Raw genomic sequence first — 11,341 nt, 5'->3', positions numbered from 1 at the left:
TGTAAGAGCTCAATAAACATTGACTCATTATTTTAAACAGAGATGTGACACAAATGTTTTGGAAAGGCAATGTGGAGGAGGACGGGGAGAGGAAAGCTGGAGGCAGAGACCATGGAATGGAAGAGCAGGCGGATGTGGGGATCCAGTGGGGCTGGGGTTTCCAGGCCTCCACCTGTGTTACCAGAAAAGCATCTGTAATTCAACACCACACCATTCCCCGAGACAAAACAGCACTTGCCTGCCCTCAGGTGGTGTGTGTAAACTAGAGTTACTTGTATGTGCAGTCGCTCAAGCAGGCCCTGGTGGGTTTCCTGAGCAGTATCAGGGTTCTCCCCCACTAGCGGTGACCTTGAGCAAGTCATCCTTATGTATCCTCAGCTGTCAAGTGGGAAGACAGGTAAATACCTTGCCAAGTTCAGTTGGAGGTGGGGGCAGGGCAGAAGGGATGAGGGGTAGAGCTTGCAGAAGGGGAGGAAGCTTGTCAGATTCCAGAGGGTTTGAACCCTGTCTTTGTTCTGGGGGTGAGAAGAGGGAGTGTGCCCCTGTTCTCAGTAACTGCCCTGCTTTGTTTTCTTTCACTTCTGTGAGCCTTTCCTCAATACAGAAGGGGAGGGCAGGAGCAGGGCACAGCCTGGCTCCAAGGAACTCACAGTTCCACAAGTGACATAGGATACCACACTCAGAAGCACGACCTGTGGGGCATTTTATAATTTCAAAGCACTGACAGGTCTTTGACCTCAGCTGACTGAGCTCCCCAACCACCTCAGAGGCCCCCTACTCTTACACTCTCCCCAGAGGGAGGGGAGAGTTTGTCTCCTATGGCAAACGATTCCAGTACCACAGCTTTCTATGTCTCCGCTCTTTGCAAAGAGCTCCTCCCTTCAGAAGGGAGCTATTTCCCCACCCCCTGTAAATCTGGGCTGAACTTTGACTTGCTTTAACGATCAGAATGCAGTGCACAGGATGTTGTGTTAGTTCTGAGCCTAAGCTGCAAGAGAATTGTTTTCTTTCTCTCTCCTGGAACCCTGCCACTGCCATAAGAAGAAGTCCAAGCTAGCCTTCCTGAGGATGAGGCCATGTGGAGTAGAACCTCAGCCAGTTGTCCCTGCTCAGGCCCTTACACAGGTGAGAGCCCAGCCAAGATGAGCAGAGCCACTTGAATGCAGATACATGAGTGAACCTAGCCAACCAACAGACTCAGAATAACAAATGGTTGTTTAAATCACTAATTTTGGGGTTGGTTTATTACAAAGCAATAGCTAATTGACATACCTCCCAATCCCCATGGCCCAGATGAATAACTGAGGCCCCCAGACAACCAGGGACTTGCTTAATACTCCATAGTGAGTGGGGGCCCACTGTGAGTCAGACCTGGATCTTTGAGACTCACTGCTACCTCTGTAACAGGGATACACACACCTAGACTTTAGAACTGTTATTAAAAGTTCCTGGGCTTCCCTAGTGGCACAGTGGTTAAGAATCCGCCTGCCAATGCAGGGGACACGGGTTTGAGCCCTAGCCTGGGAAGATCCTGTATGCCGTGGAGCAACTAAGCCCGAGCACCACAACTACTGAACCCACATGCCACAACTAGTGAAGCCTGTGCGCCTAGAGCCCGTGCTCCGCAGCAAGAGAAGCCACGACAATGAGAAGCCTGCACACCACAACGAAGAGTAGCCCCCGCTCGCCGCAACTAGAGAAAGCCTGGGCGCAGCAACGAACACAACACAGCCAAAATTTTTTTAAAACAAATTAAAAAAAGAATTTAAAAAATTTCTTGTATTAAAAAAAAAGAAAGTTCCTAGTCGTTAGCCTGGAAACACACCAACCACATCTCACCCTTAATCTGTTTTCCTCAACCTGTTTTAACCCATGTCATCCTTTGGATATACACAAAATGTTTTATTTGAAACTGTGGGGTAAGTTTCTTCACCATTCTGCCCCTGAGTTTCCTCATCTGTTAAATGGAGGTATTGTACTACCTCACTGGTTATTGAGAATTAAATGAGTTAATTTTAGTAAAGTATTTAGAACAGTGCCTGACATATAGCAAGGGCTATATAAAATAACAGAATAAAATAATGTGACTAAAAATGAGCCATAGCAATAGCAATTTTATTAGTGAAACATTTTTATTTTGATCCTGAGCGCTACATATTTTTCACTTGGCTCTGGTGACATCAATATGAGTATTGAGTCAGCTTGTATGCCATAACCTTTGCATCCAAGACGGTGAGGAAGAAAACATCTCGTGGGTGGCAAACCAGTTTTTGAAAACCAGACATGCAGAAAATCACATGCCCCCCTTCTCAAGAAGCATCAGTAGGACATCATTATATATTTACCTCGTACTTCACAGAGGGTATATTCTTGGTAGGTTGTGTATAAATCAAATCTTAACATAAATCTATCTTATTTAAAGAACTCATCTGGGGAACCATTCTGCAAAGTGAGGATGGCTTTTGTAAAATCAGTATACCTTTGAGGGACATTCAGAATTTTGACTAGAGGTAGACAGAACTTCTTGGTGTCTAAAACAAATCTACCCTCCCAAGGTTCCCTCAGGTGACTCTGGTTCTTCTCTCTTGGGCTGCCTGCTACTGAATCCTGATACATCCCAAAGAGGCCTCTTGCCCTTGGCTCTCTAGGACTGGAATTTTTGCAATTCCTGACTCTACCAAGGTGAATCCCTTTGAAACCAGAAGGTGTGGGGCCATTGTCCTCAGTGACTCTGATGTCACTATGCTGACAGTCTAGATATTCAGCTACCAAGCTCTCTGGCTTCTGCTCAAGTTGGTGACAACCTGCTTACAACTTCCTTCACAAACAGGGGCATCTAAGAGAGACAGAGCCCACAGTTCTAGTGGATGCCCTCATCTGGTTCTGTAAGTTGGGTGAACACACGGGTAGGGTTCAAACTCAGTATCTAACAACTCTGGCAGACTGTCAGAATGAGCACATGTACAAAGGAAGGTCCTAACTCATTTCTCGGCCTTCCTCAAACACTTTAGGTCCCAGTATTATTCTGTGCCTTTGAACACACTTCCCTTGGCCTCTAATGTCCGATGTTCCTCCAAAATCTTCACCCCAACCCTGCAACACACACTGCCTGGTAAACTTCTATTGATCCTTCAAGACCCAATTCAGAGGCCTCAGGTTCCAGATGGCAGATGATGCACATGTATTTTGCAGATAAAGCATTTACCTTCTTCATTAAAATAACAGAAGAACATATTTTTAAAAGAATAACAACAACAACAAGAATAACAGAGGCATTATTGGTAAACAAACCAACCCCCAAAAGAGTAAGATTCTTAGGAGATAGAAAGCAGGTGATATCAAATTGAAGGAAAAGGAGCAGCAGTCTAAGACACCAGAGGGAGCCAGGGTCTTCCCCAAGAAAGACCTGGGGAAGGTCCAAGCAGGAATGGGCAGTGAGGACATTCTTGGGAATAGACAGAGTACTGTTTTGGAACTGCTGTGACTTTGGGGCTGTTCCCTGCCACCTTCAATAAATAAAATAACAGTCCAGTTTCGAGTCTGATGAAATATTCTCTAAATGAAGTGTCCCAGTTTGGGAAGGGCAACAACTAAGGGAATCAGGGCTTGCGAGGAACAGAACAAAGAGGAACTGTATGACTCTGGTCCCCTAGAACAGACAAGGAAGGGAAAAAAGAGAAAGGGACAGTGACATTGTAGGAGTCCCAGCCTACCTGCCCACTTCTTGGTCACATTCCATCTCCTGACCAGTCAACACTCTTGAGTCAGGGGAAGAGCCTCCTGGGAGGTAAGACCAACACAACTCAAGAAGGCATACCACCAGCCACCTTTCCTAACTAATAGTTTGTTCATTCATCCATTTATCCCATCAGGTGCAGAGGGATTGAATTCATCATACCCCTCAGTTCACAGAACATTATCATCATTAATCCATCCAAGCCCCTCTCATATATTATCTGGGGTTTTTTTGTTTGTTTTTGTTTTTTTTTTGCGGTACGCGGGCCTCTCACTGTTGTGGCCTCTCCCGTTGCGGAGCACAGGCTCCGGACGTGCAGGCTCAGTGGCCGTGGCTCACGGGCCCAGCCGCTCCGCGGCATGCGGGATCTTCCCGGACCGGGGCACGAACCCGTGTCCCCTGCATCGGCAGGCGGACTCTCAACCACTGCGCCACCAGGGAAGCCCTGTTTATTTTTTATCTTTGTTCCCCAGTCTTATCCTCCCTCCACCCATAAGCAACTCATAATTTGTTTAATGCCTATCTTTTTGTTTGTATATGATCTTTTAAAATGTGTTGTTTTCTATGCATACATCTTATAGCTTTGAGATATAACTGGTGCACAATAAACTGCACATATTTAAAGTATACAGTACCATGAGTTTTTTACATATGTATATACATGTAAAATCATTACCACCATCAAGACATCTATCATCCCCAAAAGTTTCCTCATGGTCCTGTGTAATCTAGCCTTCCCTAGGCAACCACTGATCTGTTGTCACTATAGATTGGTTTGCATCTGATATTTTCTATTCTATTCTCTTTTGTTAAAAATATACATAAAATAGATAAGCAACAAGGATTTACTGTATAGTACAGGAAACTATATTCAATATCTTGTAATAACCTATAATGAAAAATAATCAAAAAAAGTATTATGTACATATATGTGTGTATATATATATATATATCTGAATCACTTTGCTGTATACGTGAAACTAACACAAGATCGTAAATCAACTATACTTTGATTTAAAAAAAAATCAATAAGAAAAAAAATAAGGAGCTGATCCATGCCTGCTGGATAGGTCAAAAGAGACCAAGGTAGGGGCTTCCCTGGCGGTCCGGTAGTTAGGACTCCATGCTTTCACTGCTGAGGGCCTGGGTTCAATCCCTGGTGGGGGAACTAAGTTCCCGCAAGCCTCGCAGCCAAAAAAAAAAAAGAAAAGAGAGAGAGACCAAGTTATACTTCAGTAACAACACAAACTCTCAGAGGCTGAACATGGCAGTTATTTTTCACTCTCGCCCCATGTCTAATGCAGGTCCACAGGGGGTTCTGCTCAACAAAGTCACTTAGGCACTCAGGCTGATGTAAGTTCCATCTCAACGTATGTTTCCATGGTCACTGTAGTGGGAATGACACGGCAAACCTGATGTTCACTCTCAACGCTTCCATCCAGAAATGTGGAAGAAAGACACCACTTCTACTAATATTTCATAAAACAAGTCACATAGCCATGCCCAACTACAGAGGCAGTGGGGAAGGCAACTCTTCTGAGGAAGAGGAGTAACCTTTCCTTCAGGAAGAGGAATAACTAACTAGCTATCTCTGAAAAATCCTAATGCCTACCATACGCACAAAACTGCTTCCATGACCACGAATGAATTATGGTTGTGAACCACAGTCCAGAAAGCACTAGTTTAAAGGTTTTCTATTGATCTGCAATCTGGCTCACTACAGCTTTCTTCTACTGACCCCAGCTCTACTGACTCTGGAGACACTCAAAACACACCTGCACCCCCTGCCTCAGAACAGTCCTATTTAGATACAGGCATCTCTCATTCTCTCTCTCTCTCTTCTCTCTCTCTCATTCTCTCTCTCTCTCTCTCTCTCTCTCTCTCTTTCAGCAACAGAGACATCAGCGGTTTAATGGATAGAGGGAGCTTACATGTCTGTGCAAGGTCCTGGAGTGAAACCCCTCTGCAGCAGGGCTGGACTTGGCGGGGCCAGACTTGGTGGCAGTCTTCACTCCCAGGGGTAGGTGTAGGTTACCAGTTATAGGGGGAATTGATGTTAGGTTGGCTTATTGGTTACCAGGGAAACCAGCAGAAGGGCACACCTCTCACTACCCCTATGATAAGCTATCATGGTGGCTAAAGTTAGAACAATCATTAGCTAGGGCCTGGGGCAAGCATGTAGGAAGGTCAGTCAGATGAGTAGGGTGCAGGTGAAGCAGGCACTGGTTGAGCAGGGAATGCATAGAGAGCAAGAGAACAGCTGTCTCCTGGCTTAATGCTCCGAGTTCTTCTTCCCAGGATGGAACTTTCAGTTTCCTCTCCAACCTGGTCACCCTCCCAGGTACACCTGACTTTGCCAGTGTGCCTCCTAGTGGGTCACCTCAAACTTCAGTCTGAACAGCAGGGAATTCAACAGCTCCCTTTACTCAGACAGGGGAGGGCTGAGGAAGCTTAAGTATTGGACTGACCTTCAGAAGCATTTTCTGTTGAATCAGTTATTTAACTTCCTCATTCAGCAAATACTATTGATAACCATACTCCCAGCAGGAGGCCCATGGAAATCTGATCAGGTCACTTCCCAGCTTAAAACTCCTGCATTGGCTTCCAATTACTCCAAGTACTCACTCCTTCAGAGCCTGCCATCCCTGGTGCCGTTGACTTCTGCCTGTTCTCTGACCTCATATTTCACAAGCATCCCCTTCTCTCTGTATTGCAACATACTAGACCTCTTTCAGGCCCCGGAGTCTATCTCTCCAGCCTCAGGAGCTTCAGTCACACAGCCTGTTGTTATCTCTGCTGGAGGACAGCCGTCACACACACACAACCTCCTGCTCTGCCTCACTAATCTACCGCCTCCTCATCCCCAGGTCTGTTTGAACATGTCTTCCTCCAGGCTACGTTAGGTCTCCCAGGTATACGCACTGTACACTTCTCTCAGTACTTTGCTCACTTGTCATTTAGTTGTAATTCATCTGTAATTTCTTATCTTTCTTGCCCACTAGATTGTACATCCCTTGAGAACAAAGACCTTGTCCATTCTGATCACCCCTCTCTCTAGTATCTTGGATGAGGCCTAGCACATATGAGATACTCAGTCTCTACTCATGCCTTTTATGTACCAAACACATTGGTGCTGGGGGGTTAGAGATGCAAGATACTAGCTTCCTGCCCCGAATAATTCTCAGTTTGGGGATGGGGTGAGGAGAAAGCACACAAGGGAAGTGTTATATTCCTAATATATACAGAGGGCTGGGGAAGCACAGAAAAGGGAACAACGCAGTCTGCTTTAGAAAATCAGAGAAAGCTTCCTGGAGGGGGTGGAAATCTGGGCTAGCACGAACAGAGAGAAAAGGGCATTCAGACAGAGAAGACAATGTGTCATGATACAGAGGCACCAGGGGACAGGTTATGCTTGGGATACACAAAGAACTTGTGAGAGAAGGGAGCATTGGGGGATAGCAGAGATAGAATCAACAACCAGGGACCAGGGCAGAGTTTGGACTTGATCCTGCAGGCAATGCAGAGAGAACAAAGGATTGTAAGCAGGTAAATGACAGTCAGATTTGGGTTTTCCACACGTGTCAATTATTTGTTGCTGTGTAACAAACCACCCCCAAAACTCAGCGGTTTAAAAACAACCATTTTAATTACTCATGATTCTGGGAATCAGCAAGCTAACCTTGTCTTGACTGGAGTCACTCATGCAGTTTGGGTCATTTAACCACTTAATTGAGGTTAGAAGGTCTTAGCTTGGTGTCCATCACATGCTTCTTCACATGGCAGTAGAAAAGTTCCAAGGTGAGACTGAAAGCTGCAAGGCCTCTTGAGGCCTAAGCTTAGAATTTACTCACATTCATTCCACCAAATTTAACTGGTCAAAGCAAATCATACAGTCAGCCCAGATTCAAGGGGTGAGGAAAGAGACACTGTGTCTTGGTGAAGGAAGTAGCAAAGCTATAATGCATTGGGACAGGATGTGAAGTTTAAAATTTATAATACCAAGTATTAGCAAGGATGTGAAGCAAAGTACTCTATCTTTGGATTGAATCTCCATGATCTGTGTGGGGAATCTTGGCTGTGGGAGAGCTCAGATCTTTTTTATGCTACTCTGGCCATGTAGTCAAGCCACACACATGTAATTAGTTAGGCCAGCTGTAAACCGTCAGCAAAGAAAGTGACCTTGGGAGTCAGGGGAGCTTCAGAGTTAAATAGCACATTAGAAATACCAATGCCCTTACCTCGGCCAAGAGTGAAAAAACAGACATCCAGATAAAGACAGCCTTTGCAATCCAGCTGTAAATCAACTCTCTCTTCCATAATGTGAAATTCTAGAATAGGCAAAACTGTAGTGACAGAAAGCAGATTAGTGATTACCTGGGACCAGGAGTGGGAGAAGGGGATTAAGTGCAAAGGAGCACAAGGAAACTTTTTAGAAGATGGAATTATTTTCTATATTTTGATGGTGATGATGGCTATACTACTATAATGAATTATCAAAATTCATTTAAATGGTACATTTAAAATGATAAATTATATCGTATGTAAATAACAACAAAAAAGAATAAAGTTTTATTTTTAAAGGGCATCATGCTACATCTAATCTTTGGGACTAAACTTTTCATTTAATATATTTTTGCTAAGAATCATTCATATTGTTATGTGTTATTGTAGCTCATTTGTTTTGACACCTGTATAGTGTTCCACTGTGTGAATATTCCATTTTATTTGTCCACTCTCATGGGCATTTGGGTGTGCTTTTGTGACCAGGGTTACTATGAACATTCTTTTTTTTTAATTTTTTAAAAATTTATTTATTTTTGGCTGTGTTGGGTCTTTGCTGCTGCGCACAGGCTTTCTCTAGTTGCAGCAAGTGGGGGCCACTCTTCATTGCAGTGCCCGGGCTTCTCATTGCGGTGCCTTCTCTTGTTGCGGAGCATGGGCTCTAGGCACGTGGGCTTCAGTAGTTGTAGCACGTAGGCTCAGTAGCTGTGGCTCACAGGCTCTAGAGCACAGAAGCCACAGGAGCCACTAGACCTCTTCCCAGCCACATTTGGGAAACAGTGCTGTTGACAGCAGGAGGAATGGCTGGAATTATTCAGCTCAAGAGAGCTTTCTCAAAGTAAGTAAGCAGATTATTGTGCACTGGCTTAACATTTTAGTTACTTGTTCCTTAAATTAGATCATGGGACATATGGAGAAACTTGGTAGGCTTGTTTAAGCCCTTCAGCTGCTCAAGACTTATCATGCAGAACTCACCTCAAGTGTGAGACGGGCTCTGTAACCAGAGGCCTGTAACCAGGCTGAGGTCCTGTGCTTTAGGTACCTGGGTACAAAAGGAACTAACACTACTTGGACTGACATGAGGCCCCCCCAACTACAGTCCCAGCTCCATGTAGCTTCAACAATTTTATTGGCTAAATGCTTCTTCCCAAGTTTACAGCTTAAAGAGTGGCCCTGCTCACTGGTTCCTCCTCCTAAGCCCCTAATGGGGCAGGAACCTTTAGCACAGGCTCAGAGATGGGGAGTAGGGGTTGGAAGTGGGGTGTAAGTGAGTTAGAAACGTGCTGATACTCCACAATTGGACAGCAGGACAGAAAAACTCTTACTTCCTACTGCTGAAAACTGTCTACAGAAAGACATGAATGGGATGGAGATAGGCCAGAGTGCATCTCTGGCACTCGTCTCCACAAGAGTACACCCTTTGTCTTCTTACAACAGGACTTCAGGAACAGGGTGATGCTACGTCATTCTACACATTTTGCAAAAGTACATAGGCCCAAAATTGGCCATGAGGTTTGGGATTACCAGCTCCCCAACCTGGCAGGATGGGAAGAAAGAAAATGTGTCCATGAAAAGCTTTCGGAAGTGAGTCAGGTCTTCCACGTGAACCTTGATGTCGTATTGATTGGCCAGGAGCTCGATGGTGCCTTGCACCACATACTCATTCTGTAAGTGTGAGAGTGAGCAGGTGGAATAGACAACGTGGCCTCCTGGTTTGGTGGCAAGGAGTCCAGCCCTGTAACCAGAAAGAGAAAGTACCAGTGACTAGTGAGCTTCCCAGAAGTAGAAGCGCATCAGAAGAAGCTGGAAGAATAGGGGAGTGTATTGTGGGATGGGTAGCTGTGTTAGCCTCTGAAGTGCCTTCCACACTGACACCACCTGAAAGTTGTTCTCAAAGCTGAGAGCAACCCAACCTTACTCCATGGGCTCTCCTCCAAAAGTCCTTTTGAAATGGTCCCCTGATCTTTGACTCTGGTTGTAAACCAAACCCTGATGCTGCCCATGGACTGAGTCCCTACCCCAGCTCTACAGAGCCTTAACCTCAGTAATTATTTTTCAAAATTGTGCTACTCACTGACATGGGGACTAGCATAGAGGTAAAAGTGAATCTGTGCAGCCCATCCTGCTATGCATGTCCTACCACACAGTCTTTTCTTTTCTTTTGAATTTTATTTATTTATTTTTTTATACAGAAGGTTCTTATTAGTTATCTATTTTATACATATTAGCGTATATATGTCAATCCCAGTCTCCCAATTCATCCCATCACTACCACCACCCTCCCCGTCGCTTTCCCCACTTGGTGTCCATACGTTTGTTCTCTACATCTGTGTCTCTATTTCTGCCTTGCAAACCAGTTCACCTGTGCCATTTTTCTAGATTCCACACATATGAGTTAATATACGCATATATTGTTTTTCTCTTTCTGACTTACTTCACTCTGTATGACAGTCTCTAGGTCCATCTATGTCTCTACAAATGACCCAATTTCGATCCTTTTTATGGCTAATACTCCATTGTATATATATGTATCACATCTTCTTTATCCATTCATCTGTCAGCATTTAGGTTGCTTCCATGACCTGGCTATTGTAAATAGTGCTGCAATGAACACTGGGGTGCATGTGTCTTTTTGAATTATGGTTTTCTCTGGGTATATGCCCAGAAGTGGGATTGCTGGGTCATACGGTAATTCTATTTTTAGTTTTTTAATGAACGTCCATACTGTTCTCCATAGTGGCTGTATCAGTTTACATTCCCACCAACAGTGCAAGAGGGTTCCCTTTTCTCCACAACCTCTCCAGCATTTGCTGTCTGTAGATTTTCTAACGATGCCCATTCTGACCGGTGTGAGGTGATACCTCACTGTAGTTTTGATTTGCACTTCTCTAATAATTAGTGATGTGGAGCAGCTTTTCATGTGTCTCTTGGCCATCTGTATGTCTTCTTTGAAGAAATTTCTATTTAGGTCTTCTGCCCATTTTTTGATTAGGTTGTTTTTTTAACATTGAACCGCATGAGCTGTTTATATATTTTGGAGATTAATCCTTTGTTTATTCATTTGCAAATATTTTCTCCCATTCTGAGGGCTGTCTTTTCGTTTTGTTTATAGTTTCCTTTGCTCTGCAAAAGCTTTTAAGTTTCATTAGGTCCCATTTGTTTATTTTTGGTTTTATTTTCATTACTCTAGGAAGTGGGTCAAAAAAGATCTTGCTGTGATTTATGTCAAAGAGTGTTCTTCCTATGTTTCCCTCTAAGAGTTTTATAGTGTCTGGCCTTACACTTAAGTCTTTAATTGATTTTGAGTTTATTTTTGTGTATGGT

At 44.1% G+C, this 11,341-nt stretch overlaps 1 protein-coding gene across 2 annotated transcripts in view; it reads right to left on the bottom strand.

Moving 5' to 3' along the window:
- Nucleotides 1-7,356: 7,356 nt before the first annotated feature.
- NSUN4 (NOP2/Sun RNA methyltransferase 4) overlaps nt 7,357-11,341 on the bottom strand; it is a 35,146-nt gene continuing 31,161 nt past the window's right edge. For both annotated transcript variants that reach the window (XM_067726016.1, XM_067726017.1), the window contains one exon: nt 7,357-9,752. In XM_067726016.1, the coding sequence (XP_067582117.1) occupies nt 9,476-9,752 (277 nt within the window). In that variant the 3' untranslated portion in view covers nt 7,357-9,475. The remainder of the gene's footprint in view (nt 9,753-11,341) is intronic.

Source organism: Pseudorca crassidens, chromosome 2, assembly GCF_039906515.1.
Source record: "Pseudorca crassidens isolate mPseCra1 chromosome 2, mPseCra1.hap1, whole genome shotgun sequence".
NCBI classification, from domain to species: domain Eukaryota; kingdom Metazoa; phylum Chordata; class Mammalia; order Artiodactyla; family Delphinidae; genus Pseudorca; species Pseudorca crassidens.
The sequence above is the reverse complement of the archived record's forward strand: the minus strand, read 5'-3'. Positions and strand labels throughout refer to the sequence as shown.